The sequence below is a fragment of the Pollicipes pollicipes genome, unplaced genomic scaffold (genome assembly GCF_011947565.3).
Source record: "Pollicipes pollicipes isolate AB1234 unplaced genomic scaffold, Ppol_2.1 Scaffold_7262;HRSCAF=8765_pilon_pilon_pilon, whole genome shotgun sequence".
NCBI lineage: Eukaryota > Metazoa > Arthropoda > Thecostraca > Pollicipedomorpha > Pollicipedidae > Pollicipes > Pollicipes pollicipes.
Window position 1 is genome coordinate 10,078,910 of NW_023597055.1, and position 18,610 is coordinate 10,097,519.

General features: G+C 54.3%; 1 protein-coding gene across 2 annotated transcripts; it reads right to left on the reverse strand.

Annotated features, from left to right (window-relative positions):
- Positions 1–812: 812 nt before the first annotated feature.
- On the reverse strand, positions 813–15,223 carry LOC119114299 (multiple inositol polyphosphate phosphatase 1-like). 2 transcript variants are annotated; one of them, XM_037238495.1, is made up of 10 exons: positions 15,138–15,223; positions 10,542–10,725; positions 8,630–8,764; positions 7,811–7,986; positions 7,412–7,528; positions 6,712–6,862; positions 5,677–5,777; positions 4,792–4,901; positions 3,670–3,819; positions 813–2,389 (listed from the first exon to the last, which is right to left on the reverse strand). In XM_037238495.1, the coding sequence occupies exons 1-10, from the start codon at positions 15,141–15,143 to the stop codon at positions 2,119–2,121; spliced, it is 1,401 nt and encodes a 466-aa protein (XP_037094390.1). In that variant the 5' UTR covers positions 15,144–15,223; the 3' UTR covers positions 813–2,118. The 2 variants fall into 2 exon arrangements, with proteins under 2 accessions (XP_037094390.1, XP_037094391.1); XM_037238496.1 differs by lacking the exon at positions 15,138–15,223 and adding an exon at positions 13,039–13,071.
- Positions 15,224–18,610: the final 3,387 nt, after the last annotated feature.

The window sequence follows — 18,610 nt, forward strand, 5'->3', positions numbered from 1 at the left end:
GCCCCGTCTGTGATGAACACGAGATGATTGGAGTTTGAGCCAGCAGGATCTCACGCAGCTGACGTCCATTCGGGTGTCTCCATGTGACGTTGTGAGAGGGATAAGCACGTTCGTGTGACCTCAGAGCGGGGGGTGGCTTCTCGGTGACGTCAGAGCCCAAGTAACAGTTCGTTCAGTGGCAGGAAGCTGTACTAGAGTAAATGCATGAACTGGAAATTAGTGCAGATCAAGGGGAATATGCTACAATTGTTGCGTTTGGTGTCCTGTAGTCATCTCCCGCACGTTCTATGAAGGTATGTTCGTTTGGGAACGAAGACGAATGCATATCTACGATATGATTGGACAGAACCTTCAGCTTGGGCCGAAAATTTATACGAATGTAATCGGTAGCCAGCCACCCCGCTCAGCTAGCTGTCCCAGTTTCTTCCGTCTCGCATGACAGCCGTGTCATTCATTGCGAAAAGAAGACCACCTCCGAGTTCTCGAGTCAATTGTGCATGCTTCTCGGCGATATCCGGGTCGAACACGGACGTGGGGATGTAAACAACAGGATGTGTTCACAGCGTGACAGCTAATGTGTGCGCAGGATGGAACATAATCATATACAACTGCATTGTGATCAGAATAAATGCCCCGTCAACGCCTCAACGAGGGTCATAAATCGGGTAATCTTTCACGCTGTCGTCACAGAAATACAGCCCATTGGAATCCGTCCCAGACCTGGTCTTTTTTTAGTCGGATCAGACACGGTGCGAGTCAGCTGGAATCGATTCCGCTGAAGCGGTATTAAACACAAGTATGAACATCTGTTAGTGCCCGAGTATTGTATTTGTTGGTTGCACTGGCAAGCACACCCATGACTCACGAAGCTCACGAAACGCTATCACTTTGGAATCCTTTTTGTGACCATCGCCGACGAGTAAGTGGATGCTTGGCGAGACACGCAGTGGCTACGGTGCCCTACGCTGGCACACTTAAGAGCGTCAACACCAAGGGAAAATTAAGATTTCCCCTATCACAACTTACGATATATATTTAGCGTGAAGCCCGTCTGAACTTCTCCCCACGGAAGACAACAGATCAACACATCCCCTTCACCGAAGCAGAGCCTTTTGATTTCCAGTGCGCTTACTTACACGGGCACTTCTCGAACCATTTCTGCAAATGCTTCGAAAAAAAACTGTGGTCTACCCTCCCTGTGGCCCCATCTGTGAAAACCCTTCCACGCACTTCCCGGGAGACCACCGCTCAAAATGGGTTACCGGGCACTCGTCGCTCGGATCGTGACATGAAAATGTAACGCCCCGTTGCCAGGTGGAGCAGGGTGTACATTATAAGCTAGAACACTGTTTTGTATAGCTCAAGGGTCAAAATCAGCGAGCGTCACGCGACTAAAACATGCATATATCAAGGCAGATCTCAGATCATTTCTCTACACACTCATATCAATGCACTTGGACGACTTTTTCTTGGCCGATCTAAAAATATTTGATTTTGTCATCACCTACGGCATGGCAATTCAACAACGAAATATCAGTCACACTAAAACCTGCAGATACCAAAGCCCTGCAGACGGCTTCAGCTAAGGCACTTCGCTTTGAGAGAAACACTCCATTCGATACATACTTTTGACGTACTAAAACCCTAAACATTCCCCTCACAGGCTTTTCGTACCCAAGTAACGGGTACGATTGACTAACGACGCCGTTCCTGCTGAGGCCGTCAGCATCATGAATCGCCTCGCACGCTCCCACATCACGCTCACACTCCGACATCACCCGCTCACACTCCCACATCACCTGTTTACACTCCCAAATCCCCCGCCCACACACTCCCACATCAACCGCCCACACACCCTACATAACCCATCCGCACACATGCGTCACTACGCAGTTGATCCCCTCGGCTGCCGCCCGGCCAGGCGCGGTCACTAAGCGGTTGATCCTCCCTCAGCCGTCGCCCGACCCGGCGCGGTCACCACGCAGCTGATCCCCCCTGGCCGTCGCCCGGCCCGGCGCGGTCACCACACAGTTGATCGCCCTCAACCGTCGCCCGGCCCAGCGCAGTCACTACGCAGTTGATCCCCCTCGGCCGTCGCCCGGCCCGGCGCCGGCCGCATCAGACTAGGACGGACAGCGCCGGCAGACCCCAGACCAGCGTCTTCCACATGGTGGCCAGCCAGCCGCCGCTGGCGCACATGGTGGTCAGATCACAGCCGTCCACCACGTCCCGGTACTGGCTGACGAGCCGCTCCAGGGGGCACAGCTGCCCCGGGCAGCCGGGCAGCCGGGTGGGGTGCTCCTGCACGTACGCCGACACGTGGTAGCCGTCGCCGCACTCGAACAGCACCAGCGCCACGTTCGAGGCGAAGGCCGAGAGATAGGAGGAGCTGGCGGACGGGCGGGACGGAGTCAGCGACCGAGCACGCTTGGTGGAAGTCACTTACAGAGAAGGAGGGCTAAAGGCCAACAGGCGTCATATCCAAACATCAGGGGACAGAAATCGTAGGGCTTGTTTGTTCACGAAGACGATGGGTTGCTCAGAATATAAAGCCGTAACTGAGACAGGCAGTTCACATCCGAGAGCTGTAACTGGTAGATCGAAAGTGCGAGCGTTGCTTCTGGGATGGCTCTCATGTTCTCACTCCTTTCAATACCCCGAGGCGGATTTGGTTTGCTTCTGCACGGAGCTTGTTTTAATATCCCCAATGGTGGAGATGCAACGGATCCACGTCCCGAGATAGAGAACGTGGAGACCAAGCCACATTCAACGAGCCAACACTTACTCTCAGGGGTGCTCTGCTAGCAACCCTTTCACGGGGAGCAGCACTGCTTACTGAAGGTGAATGGTGGAGTGAGATGTTTTTATCGGCTTTACTCCGTCCATACATGCAAAGCGCTAAATGTCATAGCTGAGTCGCGCTTTGCCCGACACGGCAGGTCAACAGCAAAAGACGTTACTAAATGGCTGAAAGCACGTGCACGGGATTCGGAGCCAACGCCGTTTTTATAGCTGTGCTACCGGATACCAAGAATGACACTGGCAGGGGGTTCATTCTATCCTCCGACGCTGCGAAAGATTTAGCGACCTGCGGGGCTGGCGACGTTTGAGCCATCCAATCGTCGCCTCAGGGCAGGTGGCCGACGGTCGCCGTCCTGTCCCGGTCAGCCGAGACCCCCGGTCGCCATGCTGTCCCGGCCAGCTGGGACCCCGGTCGCCGTGCTGTCCCGGCCAGCTGGGACCCCGGTCGCCGTGCTGTCCCGGCCAGCTGGGACCCCCGGTCGCCATGCTGTCCCGGCCAGCTGGAACCCCGGTCGCCGTGCTGTCCCGGCCAGCTGGGACCCCGGTCGCCGTGCTGTCCCGGCCAGCTGGGACCCCGGTCGCCATGCTGTCCCGGCCAGCTGGGACCCCCGGTCGCCATACTGTCCCGGCCAGCGGGGACCCCCGGTCGCCATGCTGTCCCCGCCAGCTGGGACCCCGGTCGCCATGCTGTCACGACCAGCTGGGACCCCGGTCGCCATGCTGTCCCGGTCAGCCGGGACCCCCGGTCGCCATGCTGTCCCGGCCAGCTGGGACCCCGGTCGCCATGCTGTCCCGGTCAGCCAGGACCCCGGTCGCCATGCTGTCCCGGCCAGCCGGCAGGCGGCGCCGCTTCAGAGCGGCTCTCACCTGAAGGCGCGCGCGGTGCCGAAGTCGCCGCTGCGCAGCGGGCGCGACTCGTTGAAGATGCCGAGCCGGGTGATGAACTTGAGCACGCCGCCCAGGTGGGAGAAGTAGAGGTGCGCCAGCGGCTGCCGCTCGGGGCTGGAGCCGACCGCACTGCGCATGCGCGGGCATGACGTCATAGAAAGCCCACCAGAGCGCAGTGGCAGCATCAGGCCTTGACCCACATCACGGACAGTCCTGGCCCGCTGGCCGCATCTGAACAGTGCTTTGACGCCGGTTCACAACACGTTGAGTGAATATTATTTTAGACCAGCAAGAATCTGGAGTTATGAAGAATGCGGCTGGCGGGCATCGAAGTGCTTTTGTCAACAAAACGCAGGGATAGCGGTGCCAGGTTTCCTACGCACGCAAAAACCCTGGAACGCTCACGTACCAACATAAAATATAATCATGAAAACCATGCCAACGTCTGCGGCGAAATTGCACTCTTACGTTAAAACTGTCGCAGTCGAATTGCATGACAGCCTTATAACTAATGCCACAATATATTCAAGCATTTGGTCCACCAGGCGGTGTCCAGCTCAGCCCGCTTCTTAAGCGTGGGAGCCCCAGCAGCGTGGTGACGCGAACCCCCAGCTACCCGACATTGGCTCCCAGCAGCAACACGCTCACAGGCTCCCACGCTGCACCCTCAAGACCGGTATAGCCGGCCCACAGGTGCAGACCTCCCGTCGCCAGGCGTCAGACATCAGAAGCATGACTCGCATGACGACAGCGGGACATCAGACAGGCAAGGACGCAGGGGTGTCATTTCATAGTCGGTGAGTGCCTCCACCGCCTGTTTGCGAGCGTGATGAACAGCAGAGGTGTTGAAAGCGGTTTTTGTGTGTGGTAACTGCATAGCTGTTAGGTTAGGGCGTAATCCTAATTGCTTCCCTTCCTTGTCGCACAGATCGCTTCTGCACAGAGCACGACGTCAGAGCACGCTAGAAAACTACGTACAAGTAGGATTCCTCAGCATGCAGAACACTGAGTATCTACAATAAACGTTCGCGAACAAGGATCTTGTCAAGTAGAGAACATAGAACACTACACGCTAACCGTACTGCAACGCAATGCACTGACCTGAACTTATCGATGAAGTCCTTCACCTTGGGACAGGCCTGTTCGTAATTGAGACGATTGCCGTAGCTGTCCACCCAGTAGTACTCGAGGTCGTTGTCAAACTCGAACACCTGCCGCGTCACGTGGCGACTGTCAATGGCATGAGGGGTAGCGCCACAGCACGGACCCGCTGCCTGCTGCAGCATTGGCCCGCCGTCCAACACAGCAACACCGCTAACACCTGGCTAGCCGTTGGAAGGAGTAAGTTTCAAATGATGCTCCGCGGTGGTGATCCAACGTGGCTACACCACGTCTTCATCTCCTATCAGCGTTTCGCCACTTTACACGCTGCACAAACAGGCACGATTACACTGGCCATGGACCGTCGCCATGCATGAACCCACCATGCAATAATCGCCGGTGAAGCTACAGTTCTCGTGAGCGGCGTGAAACCAACTTTTTAACTCGGCCGCCGAGTTCTATATCCGCGCATGCGCGGGCGCTGCGCGCACCAGTATCTTGACAATCGATTGGTCACGCCCGGCCGCACGTGCTGGGGACCCACAGAGGGCGCCCTGCCTGCGGCGCCGGTCACACGGCTCCCCTACGGGGGCTCCCACGGGGGGCATCTCCACTGCTCCTCCCCGGCTGTCGGTGTCGTGGGATTATCGCCCAACTAACTATGACAACTCACGCGGTGTAAAGACAGGCGGCATTTCAGGCTGGAAGTGTGCAGTCGTGAAATGAGTCCTCGTTTCCCAGCACATGCCACGAAACGCACACGTGCGGTGTGGTCGCCACACAGCGCCCCAACCCAAATTTTCGATCTGATTCCCACCAATCCTCCACCAGAGAAGCCCATGGCGCCCACTCCCGCGGTCCAGCCTGCTGCAGGGGCCGTCGTACCTTCATGTCCAGCTCGGTGAAGACGGCGCACCAGGGCGACACCCGGTCCGGGAAGGCGCTCTTGTCGTACCGGCAGATGTCGTACATCAGCCGCACGTCCGCTGCCGCACACACACACACACACGTCACGTGATGTCACCTCCACGGACCGGCGAAGTTATCCTCAAGACATGCGGGAACTGGGACCATCACCGGGTCGGAGAGATACGACGCTCATGCAACGCCAGTGTAAGTTGCTCAGTGCATTCGCGAGGAGCATTATTCACATAGATAAGGCAGTAGTAATAGTCTTCTCCTCGGAGGAGAATCAGGAGAGTGGAGAAACAGATTGGTTGTTATTTCAGTAGCATGTCTTTATCGAAACAATAGCAGAAGTGATTTTGTATTTACCTCCGCAATTGTTTCGATACAGGTATGTTGCTGAAATATCAACCAATCTATTTCTACATTCTCCTGGTTTTTCTCCGAGGAATAAGCCTAACACTACTGTCTTATCAACGCCAATGTGTCTGGCCGGACCGGCAATGGCCACCTGATGCTATCCGATTACATCGGATCTGGATCCAGATCCGAGGCAATAACACCGCAGGTCACTCAGCAAAGGCGCCAGGTTACCGTGGCCCGTGGTCAGGTCACGGTGCGCCCCTGGGTCATGCTGTCACGTCACACTGCTGCGGCAGGTCCTTAGGTCAGAGCAGGTTGCTGGTTCATCCCGCTCAGGCGGGATAATGCGCCGGGTCTTCAGGTCAGGTCAGGTCAGGTCAGAGGGTCAGGTCACCGGGCCGGACCACGGAGCTCTGGACAGCGAAAGCCTCGCCGTCATTCAGAGTACACGCTGTGGAAAAACACCGCCAAAAAATTTCGGCTGAAAGGTCTGTCAAAACGACACAAACTGTGTTCACCTGGGCCACAATCACACCACACCAGCCAACACGTAATGCGACCAAATTCCTCATAAAAACTACGACAGCCTACGACAGCCTGCGACTGCCCACGCACCATCCTCTGACGTAGTCATCCACTAACGTCACCCACCGTAGGACATGTTGCCGACGAATCCGAGTCGGTCGGACACGCCGGAGATGGTGCTGAGCATGTGGGACGAGTTCTGGAAGGCATAGCGTTCGCGGCGCGAGTCCTCACTGTCGTCGATCAGCTCCCGCCACTTGTCGCAGGTCTTGTAGAACTGGCGGCGCACGGACCGGGCTCACACCCCAGGCGGCGCGGCGGCGTCCCGCTGGCGGAACGTCGCGTCACGCGCGAAATGGCCTAGGCCGTCGGCGTATCCCTAAGCCTCAATCATCATCCTCATGCTACAGATGGTGACTAAGGGAAAGTTTAGTCAGTTGTCTACCATTAGGACCAAGTAACTAATGGCCAGCGAAAGGTTTTTCAAGAGAACGCAACACGCATCGTCATGCCCCCTCTAGGCAGCGACAGCGACTGCAACGATCGTATCAGCGCCCGGGGGCCATGCTGTGACCGGGACTCGAACCCAGGTCCTCCCATGGGAGTCGATGGCGCTGACCACTCGGCCACTGCACCCACTGACAGCAGGAAGGCGGGGCAGGCTGTATTACAAGATGTCTTCAGAGGCAGCCTAACTCACGTCAGCTGGACTCGCCAGTGCCACCGCAGGAGCGCACACGCAAAACACGCCAGGGACGCGACCCGGCACTGCGCCTAGTCCGACCGGCGGCGTCCCGTGACCCGACCTGACCCCGCCCGGGCTGACCTGCAGCAGCGGGTCGTTCGTCTTCGGCTTGGGGAAGATGACCGGCTGGTCGCCGAACAGGCCGCGTGCGAACCAGCGGCCGCTCTGCATCGCCCGCTGCTTGGTGGTCGTCAGGAACTGCCGACACGGCATCAGCTCGGTCACCACGCTGCAGCGCGCGCCCGCGCACGCGTGATCGGCAGGGTCAACACTGGTGTCATGCGGCTGGTGAGGAAGTGTGATGACACAGTGGTAAACTGCGCGTTATTGCTGTGCTCGCAGTGAGGCGCGTGCCCGACCCCTAGTGAACTCCGGGTGACCTGAGGTGATCCCCGGCGACCTCCGTCGATAAACTGTGACCTCCGGTGACTTGTGATGACCCCCGGTGACCTCAAGTGACCGATGGTGTCCTCCACTGACCTTGTGCTTGTCGGGGTCGTAGGGCGCCCCGAGCAGCGTGGGGAAGCGCTTCTGGAAGCGCTTCGCCATGTGGAACAGCTCGTGCTCGCCCGACTCGGTCAGCTGGTTCTCCATGCTGCGGTCGAACGCCTGGTGCCACTCGCGGATGTTGTCCAGGTCCAGGGCGCACAGCTTACCTGCGCGGGGGGAGGGCGGACGGTGGGGTGGTGGAGAGGCGCTCACACGCACGCACGCACGCACACACGCACGCACGGACGCACACACACCTGGGCGAACACGGGGGACGCTTGGAACGTGTCCAACGGCGCACACACGAGCGGCGCGCACGCACGCACGCACGCACGCACGCACATACGCACATACCCACGAACGCACGGACGCACACACGCACGCATACGTACGCACGTACGCGTTCACACTCACATGAAGTGTGTTAATTTGTCTGAAATGTGAGCCGATAGAAAACGAGCCGCTGCGATCGCAGTGCAACATGAAAACAGATTGCATGTCCCGAAAAGGAGCGAGAGGAAGCACGCGAAGCGACGAGAGGTTTCTCGTTGCAGCGGTACTTAAGCCGCGAACTGACGCGTGACGATATCTAAACGGATGCAACAAATAACGGCGGAGTCGTCGGAGAGCTGGGGTGTCACTTTCCCACTGTTTTACTATGTTTTTTTCAAATTTTATTTACCCGCATGGATTGCGCGCTCCGGTGGCGTTATGGACTACATCAATCTAATCGAGCAACAAGTGAAAGAACGTGAAAGAAGAATGTGAAGAGAGAAACAGATAACAAATGTAAAATTTAAATAAACTGACTGCGGCCGGCGGCGTAGTTGCGGAGGATGTGTTGCTGCAGCAGCGGCAGCCGGCGGTCCATGTGGATGATGTCGTCGTCTCCCGGGTAGCGCGTGCCGTGGCGGGCCGTCAGCCAGAACTGAGCCGGCCGACACCCTACGGGCAGGGGTGAGGGAGCGTCAGTGAACAGGCCGACACCCTGCGGGCACGGGGTGAGGGGGCGTCAGTGAACTGACCGAGGCCCTGCGGGCAGGGGTGAGGGGGCGTCAGTGCACTGACCGACACCCTATGGGCAGGGGTGAGGGGGCGTCAGTGAGCAGGCCGACACCCTACGGGCAGGGGTGGGGGCGTCAGTGAACTGACCGGCACACTGCGGGCAGGAGTGAGGGGTGTCAGTGGACAGGCCGACACCCTACGGACAGGAGTGAGGGGGCGTCAGTGAGCAGGCCGACATCCTACGGGCAGGGGTGAGGGGGCGTCAGTGAACAGGCCAAAACCCTACAGGCAGGGGTGGGGGGGGGGGGGCGTCAGTGAACTGACCGGCACACTGCGGGCAGGGGTGAGGGGGGCGTCAGTGCACTGACCGACACCCGTACGGGCACGGCCAGACACTGTGGTGAGAAGTGATGAGGAGAAGTGATGCTGGTGACAGGCGCCAACACGACACACAAACACAAAACAAATCGCCATCAGCACGGGGTCGTAGCACCCTTAAACACACCCACAACCTTCAAAGGGAGCGGCGTCCCACCCACTCGCCGGAGTCCCCGCCCGCGACAGGCGTCAAGTGACTTCTCAGCACTGCACCGCTAAACTCGGCCACCTCATCCCATCACCGCTCGATAGCCGCGGGCGCTTTCCCCTGCCGCGTGACATCAACGATGTGACACAGGGGGCGGGGGAGGGAACATTCCTCCGCCCACCACAAATGGGCCGCTGCTCCCACGTGCAGCCATGCGGCGCGTTGTCAGCAGCGGCGTCACGGGAACCGCGCTGGTCATCATCGCGGTGGTGCATGTAGCGTGCAGGCATTTGCGAGCGGTAAGAAGTTATTGATTTGGGCCAAGATAATTGTTTATTAATGGAACGATTTTTAAAAAATGTGCTGCACGCGAGCGTAGACACCGGCATGCATAGCAGTGTGTTGATTGTGCCCCATTGCTGAGAATCGAATACCCAACACCGAACCATCTATGCGTGCAGCGTCAAAATGCATGATGCCTAACACGTGCCATACAAATACCATCCCCACCGGTTGTTTGTCCGCACAAGTTCTCTCTATTCAAAGTTGTTGGCACCACACCGTCACGTAAACCGTGGCCATGTAAAGTCGAAAATACCAGGGAATACGGACCGCTCAGTACCTGAGCTAGGTAGCGAGCGATATGGAAGGGTATGATGTCGAACAGAACAGAACGGCCTTCTTCCTCCACTGGTGACGACTTTATATAGCAATTTCCATTTATGGCTGCCAAAACAGCCCCACTTCTTCAACCGTGGTGGCAAGCTGTACACAAAACAGAACGTGCTGTTCAGTTCAGTGCTGTTCAGTTACGTATTCATCGCTTGTCGGGTCCTGAGACTGAAGACGAGATGAAAGAAAGCCGGAGTACGTGTACCTTTCATCTTCGCGATGTACGGCACCTGACCAGCACAATCCCTAGACTGCTGATCACAGTTAATGTGTCGGTTTCCAGATCAGGAGATCCGGGGTTCGATTCCTGCCACTGGAAACTATCCACACAATTAATCGCCCGGCTTACACCGAGGGGTGACCAGTGTTTTTATATTATATATATATATATATATATTTTATTGCATTATATAAAAACTACATATATATATATATATATATATATATATATATAATATATATATAAATTACTCATGACAACATAAAAGCATCCACAAGCAAGCACTCTGTGTCGCTCACCTGGGAACACCTCCTCGCTGTCGTTGTTGTTCTGGACCACATAGTACGGCGTCTTGGTGGCGAGGTGGTCGTAGGGTTCCGGCACCTCGGCGTAGCACTGCTCGTGGGCGCCTGCCTGAGCTGTGACGCAGGCATGGTACAGCAGCGCCGCCACCGCCACCCCCAGCAGCCCCATCAGTGGCGACTGCGGCAGAGGGGAGAAGCGCGCCCTTAGCCAGCGCTGCCACGGCCACCCCCAGCAGCCCCATCAGCGGCGACTGCGGCAGAGGGGAGGAGAGCGTCCTTAGCCAGCGCCACCATGGCCACCCCCAGCAGCCCCATCAGCGGCGACTGCGGCAGAGGGGAGGAGCGCGCCCTCAGCCAGCGCCGCCACGACCACCCCCAGCAGCCCCATCAGTGGCGACTGCGGCAGAGGGGAGGAGAGCATCCTCAGCCAGTGCCGCCACGACCACCCCCAGCAGCCCCATCAGTGGCGACTGCGGCAGAGGGGAGGAGAGCGTCCTTAGCCAGCGCCACCATGGCCACCCCCAGCAGCCCCATCAGCGGCGACTGCGGCAGAGGGGAGGAGAGCGTTCTCAGCCAGTGCCGCCACGACCACCCCCAGCAGCCCCATCAGTGGCGACTGCGGCAGAGGGGAGGAGCACGCCTTCAGCCAGCGCCGCCACGACCACCCCCAGCAGCCCCATCAGCGGCGACTGCGGCAGAGGGGAGGAGCGCGCCCTTAGCCAGCGCCACCATGGCCACAGACAGCAGACCTATCAGTGGCGACTGCGGCAGAGGGGAGGAGCACACCCTCAACAGGAGCTGCCATCAGCCGACCCATTCAGCGTGTCCCAGTCTGAGGCAGTCCCTAATCCCAGTCTGGGGCCATCCCCTGCAGCCCAGCCAGCGGTGGTGAGGGCAGGCCAGCGAAATGCCTGAACTACTGCTGCCAGCCACACTCCATCTGGCCCACCAGCGGTGGCTGTGGCAGAGCCTAGGAGCCACTGCTGTCTTTTTCCATTTGTAAAACCCTGTTCAAATGCAATGTCATACTGCATCCCTGCCAATATCAACAAACTAACAAACAATGGACAGTGCCAGAGTCCATAGCAGTTGACACTAACTTTGCAGGCTGCAAACTATGTCATGTTGTCACCCTTAGCAGAATGCTTAGCCAGCAAGCACAACATGACATAGATGTGTGCAAGCCTGTATTTTTGGTCCAAACTTCCATTTGGGTTGTCATGGAGACAGTTAGATTGTAGCTGCCCATCAACCATGCACAAATATAAATATCTCTGAGGCTCGCACCTTGTTTTTATAACTTGAAACATACTTCCATGATGAAAATGTCTTGAATTCCTGGTGTTTAGATACACTGCATGTATATGGTGTGACCCACATCTAGCATGACCACCTCATAAATCAGACACAAACTAGCAAAAATGTATCACCAAGCTTTGTTACAAGTCCTGAGTTCTTATGCTAACTTATCAAACTTAAATGCACCAGGAAGTATTGGTTAAATGATGTGGTGCCAAGTGGTGAAAGTTAAATGGTGAAAAAATAGACTAATGGTGCCACTGCTATGAGAAGCAAAAGCTTCAAGTCTCAAAGTCACCTAATAACATATTTATATTGTGTCACAAGGCTATTAAATTGGGTCATTTTTCTCTGTTCTATTGAATAATTTAGCATATTTCACATTACATCTTATTCATTATATATAAAACCTTGTTTTGGTTGCTCACATAATAACTTTACCATCATATCTATGAATTTCACATTATCTTACAAATACAAGGAATACCACACAAAATGTTAGATACCAAAAGCTCCCATATGAACAGGACCTGTTTTCTATGCAGCTCAAATGCACTGGAAAGCTGTGGTGGTGATCATGGTACCACAAATAATGTGGTGGTGGTGTATGGTGCTGATCTCACCTGGTTAACTACATCATTCTAATTTAATTATTGCTAAACACTTCCCAAAAAATGGAATAAGATGGTAAAGGCAGGAGAGGTCACACAATTGTACAAAGATTTGGAGCTCACATTTTACAGTGTGGCCAGTTGGTGCAAAATTTGAACACAGCTGTACTACTAATAAACTAACTCACCTATCATTTTAGCAAAACACCTCATCAGGCCCATCAAGGAATGATACAAAGCCCCATGTTTTATGTAAATCCCAAAGAGGTGCCTTAATTTTGCAACTCATCACTGCTGCCACTTTTAATTCCTAACACATAGATACTGACTTTTCCATGTTACAGCCAATCTCAATCTTCTCCAAATTGGGCCATTTTATGGTGGGGCATGGCTTGGTTGGCCTTCCTTTGGATTTAACCCTATAATTCCATCCAAACCTCATCATTATTTTGGTGGTTCAGAAAACAGTACGTGCAGCAAATTTTTATCAGATCTAGAGGGTACCAATACACTGCACCCTAAGTAAGCTATTATACCAGATGAATTTTACCCATGGGAATCGGCGACAGAGATAAGTTTACCTAAGCGGCCACCGCTTCCAGCCAGCGCCTCACCTTATTGGCCAGGTGTACACAGAGGTTTTGTATAACACGTCGCGTCAAATAATACAAGCAGAACGCGGAACAGACAATCCTGCACACAACGGTAAACAAACGAAGAAAATATATTTTACAGCGGTTTCTGGCCCTAGTCTATATGTTAGGATACTGTCCCATCGATAATAATAAACCGTGCACAAATGTATTTAAGATGTGTTTTAGTATTGCCCTAGTTGATAGATTCGTTAAAATAGTCATGTTTGCGAAGAAAAGAGGCTTTCTAAATTCCACGGTCACAACAATTCGCGGAACGATTGTTACCGTGGACGAACTGCGGTCTACGCGGAGGCATTTGTCGCGACAGTGGACTTTGATGCGGTTTCGCCACCCTCATCACTTTTACCCTCGCATTAATGTTTCGTTGGTGAACGGGGCGTGGTTTTGCAAAATGGGTTGGGATGAAGGTGGGGGTCTGGGTACTGACAAATGACAACCAACCCTCAAAATGCGCCAAGAAACGAATTTTCCTCGGATTTGTTCTATTTCCTTCTTAAATTTGGGCGAAGCCAAGTTGAGGGGGGGGGGGGGGGCTGGAACCCAACAACCTGAAAAGGAAACTACCACTTTTGAGGAATTAAACGACGACCAGGTAAAACTCCCACACGCTCCTGTTCCACTGTGGGCAGAACGTGTGAGTGAACGCTTGAAAGGTCTTACATTTCTGTCAGGTGAGTGACAACTTCTGAGACGACAGTGTTCTGAACGTTTTACGCTTATAAGATAGACCAGACCGAGACAAATCCCACAAGTACAGCGTAGTGTCAAATACACCCCCAGATTCTTTGCAGTATCTTTAATATGCGTTCGCCTCAGTCTAACTTTTCATCTAACCGGAAAATCTCCGAAAGTCATTTGGCCCGTGGCGGAACACAGGATCGTGCAGAAGTAAAATCTGGTTGACCCACTGTATCTAATTTGTTCAACCCAAGAGGACGAGCGGCGCATTGTCGATAGGTTATGCGCATCTAGCCGGGCGCCGTGAGCCTTGGGGGCTGAACTGTGAAGCATGTTGGTCTTGTAATGCCAGTGACTCTCCGGCTGCAGACCAGTCGACGACTTACGTCGTTGCTTCGCCTAGCAATCTCTTGGCATTTGCTAAGCTCAACATGAATGGTCTCGAAAGCGTGACTGTTTAAGGGCGGAACGGCACTGTGACTGACTAGTATCACTTCGATTCAAACTGTCCAAGATAGGCTCCTAACCCAGCAGCCTATCTTCGACAGTTTGGATCGAAGTGATACTGGGCTCTTTGCCATCAAGGGCGAGGTCGAAGGCCGAGCTCGTACCTTCAGCGGCTCTGTATGACCAGCCTAGTGGGATATCTGCATGCACAGCGCGGGCAGTTTTGTTGTGCAATGGTGCAATGTTTCTGAAGGTTTGCGGCTATATTCAAATCGTGTTTGCACGGTTGTTCAAGCCCTATTTTCCGTCGACGTCATCCAAATCTTACCCATCCCGCTCGACGATTATGGGATATGCAAGATTAACAAATCGCAAAAGTGTCCGCTAACATGCGCTGCGCGTCATGCGTGCTTGGCGCAAACCAGAAGCCTCCCAGTTTTGTGGCGTGGCGGACTGATTACATATATCGATAACCAGACAAGATAACGGCGTGAAGTCGACTGCATGATGCGGGTGACTGTGCCGTCTCCAAAACACCGAGTCATCGCATCACCGTTCCGGCCGCCAGCGAGGTCAGTAATCGGTCAGGTTGTGACTAATTTCGCATTTTTGGGATAGATATCACCCGCGGGGCTCAGATATCTCCCGCGGGGCCTGGGCACCATGTGCGTCGCACCAGACATCTATTGAATCATGTAAATTGCGAAAAAGGATACGGGCACCAGCGTGTGAGATCAACACCCAGAAAGAGCAAAACGGCTCATTTTGTACGATGCACCTCAGGAAATCAGCCATGCCAGAGGCTCAAAGACAGCGAAATGCACGCGAAGTCCATCTACCTGTTTCTGGTGTCAAACACGTTCGAGAGATATCTCGAGCTGACTACAGCCCGTCCTCACCTCCATGCTGGCGGCTGTCGTCCTCTGCCCCCGGCGGCTCCACCACGCTGGCGTCGCGCCTCCTGTACCGTGCCACTCCACGCAGACCACGGCGGTGGGTGTGCCGGCCGGCCGCGCCCGCACCAACGAACCGGAATTAGGACGAATGAAGCCGCAATTGTGATGACGCCCGCCGGGCCGCCACGGACGACCGCCCGGCCGGGATGAATGGGAAACCCGACCTTCCTGTCGGGGGAATACGAGAGGGGGCTGGCGCGGGAGCAGCCGGGCCACATAACCGGTTTAGTTGCAGGAAAGTGATGAGTCTCTGACATGCATGCCGTAAAGTGACGTAAGGGGACTGGTGGGCGGAGGTGCTATGCCGCCCCCACAGTCCACGGGTGTAAATCGGCCGGTGGTGCTCGTAGCCAGAAGGAGACGTTCAAAAATTACGTCACGCTTCGGTGGACATTTTCAACCCCCTTCCCTTCGTTACGCACTGGTTACGCTGAGCGAAATCGCTCCCACCTCATGGGTACACTATGTTTAGCATACCATCACGGAAATATAACGTCGGTCTGGCCCTTTTTCGAGCTAGAGGTGCGGAACAAGGGTGCATGTGTCGTTCGTGATTGGAGGGAACTAACGACATCAGGCTTTAAAGTGTAACCACATTTGGTGCAGATGAAATTTCGATGCTGTTAACCTAACACTTCACATATCCGGCAGTCATCCTTTTTTGTTACATCGTATTCATCATTGTTAAATCTACGGAAGCTGTTCAGTGCATTAGCGAGGAACATTATTCACGTAGATAAGACAGTAGTATTGGCCTTATTCCTCGGAAAAAAACGGGAGAATGGAGATATAATTTGGTTGATGTTTTGGCCACATGCCCTTATCGAAACAAAAGCAGAAAAACTATATTTTCATTTTCCTGGTCTTTCTGAGGAATAAGGCTAATACTACTGCCTTATCTGTCGTTAAATTTATATTCGGTTGTCCCGTCGCTTCTCTGCCAGCCTTATTTGTAGCACTTGAGCTGCTCCTGAGTGTCGCCTCAGCTGCCTGTCTCCGTCACGGGATGCCCGTGGTCACGTGACCGGGTCCTCCGAAAAATACACGTTGTTCTACATTTACCTGCGTCCACGTGTCAGGCGTTTGTTTTTGTTCATGTCTGGTCACATATCTTGCCTTGTTGATTCTTACGTTGCAAACAAGATTGCAAGCCGGATGCAAGCAAGTCGTGGGGCATTGGGAAGGTGTGGGCGAGAATCAGGTGTAGAGCATAACTTAGTTGTTATGGGGTTTTAAGGGCGCGTCAAATGCACGAACAGCTCAATTTACATCACACTGTGAATTCTGCCATGTGAAATGATACCTGTGGTGACGTCACGAACCGAGAGTGGTGGCGTAGCACAATCACAGTTTGGCGCAACGTTCTCACTCCGGTAGGTTGCGAAAAGACGGGTCGTATGACGTCATGAAGGGAATGAGACCGCGCAGCCCAACCATAGTTTGGTGCAGTGTTTTCACCCCGGTAGATTGTAAGAAGACAGGTCGTATGACGTCACCGGTGATCTCTAAAGGCGAGCTAAGCTGAGCAGACCTAACGGCCTGTCCGTCTCTATGGGCTCCAGAGTAGCGCGCGAACGGGACCGACTTCCGGTGCCAGCTGACACGTTCTCGCACAGAAGCCTCCGACTTTGAAGTTCGGTCCATTGGCTTAAACATGCGGCGGGGCACGCTCTTCAGCACGCGCGACTTTGCTGCAAGTGGGTCTGACGACCTCTGCATTCGTGCATTCGTGTTCGTTCAGTGCTCAAGACTTGCTTCCTTACTTTTGGTGATGCTATCCTCCCCATCATCATCCCTGCACAACCCAGCGCGACTTTCCCGGTCGGAACACGCAACAGTCTATCCTGTCTTCAGATCCCTCCGATCGATCCAACCGTTCGTATCGGCCGGTACCCACCATGCTACGATTTGCCAAGGCGCTGGGATGAGTCGTTCAGCCACAGCTCTGTCACGCATTCTGATACGACCATTTCGTATCACCTTTCCAGCACGACTTCCGTCCGCGTCACTGGTCGCCGCTGGTGACCGCGCTGGTGACCGCATCGGTGACCGCGCTGGTGACCACATCGGTGACCGCGCTGGTGACCGCGCTGGTGATCGCTGCCAAACACGTCCTTACGGGCAAAGATGTAGCACTGTTTCCACCCCGGGAGGCAACTTCTTTAGGAGGCCAGCGTTGCGCGATGCGTATTTTTTGTTGTTATATTTGTTATTATACTAAATTTATATGTTTGCAGGTGTCCTCAGTGATTTTGAGGTAGTTCGCTACCTCAAGTTCCAACGGTGTTGATAATTTTAAGAGCATTTTGTGTGAGCTTTATGCAGCTTCCGTGTTGCTTTACGGAGGGATCGAGAAGAGATATCAACATCGCGGATGGACTATCTTGACTTGTCCGGTGATCGGTCTCGTCTACTGTGTTAATATGTAAGTACGCGACACGCTGATAGGTGATAAAGACGATATAGCAAGGCCATTGGCCAATCCAACTGCAACGCTTGAAAGCACGTGACAGGCTGCACACTGGAACGGATCCCAGCACTATTGTAGTGGTGTGATAAGAATCATTGGCTTCGCATAAACCCGCAGTGGCATCACTAAATATCCGCAGTTCGGGGGCACTCTGGTGCTAGCTTGCGACTTTGTACCAACTCGCAGTCGGCACCGTGGACTGTATGGCACCGTGGACTGTATGGCACCGTGGACTGTACGGCACCGTGGCGCATGTTCCACATACGAAAACGGGGAGTTCTGCAGCGCTATGAACGCTTTTAATGATTGCTGTCAAGGTCTTGCGAACTGCGCAAATAGGCTGGGTGACTGAGCTTCATATGCGTGCCAATTTCATCGCCCCCGCTTGCTCAGTTCGGCGACAGCGTGCTGCATTCGAGGTTGTTTTCGGCAACAAAACATTGGTGACTTTGTGACTGACTTCAAACTGACTGACTTGTGACTGGCAGACTTCATAACCTGTATGTTCAGCCGCCGTCGGGCTGTGTGGGCTGACTAAGTAATGTGGGGACGTTACGTACGCTTGCGGGGGGGGGGGGGGCAATCGTGCTCGTGGCGTTATCTGATTGTGTCGCCAAGATCTGACATCAATCCTGTAGAACGCTTCCAAAATGTCAAGTCTATTATTTGTGTACGAGTGCACGTGCGTGACTGTTGACATCGATTCACTCTTTTTCCTGGAGACCACTGCCTTTTTTACGAATGGAATGTGACTTCTCTGACCGTTCCAGAACCTTTAATTGACCATAATGTACTCTTATGGAAGCTGTGAATTTATCGGCTCGACACCAAGTGGCTCGTTGTGCACCGCCGCGTTCATATACCGTGTAACCTCGATGGACGATTTGTAGTGAGTCTGGGTTCGTCCCGTGTAAGCTCGGGATGAACCCAGACTCTTGGCTGCGAA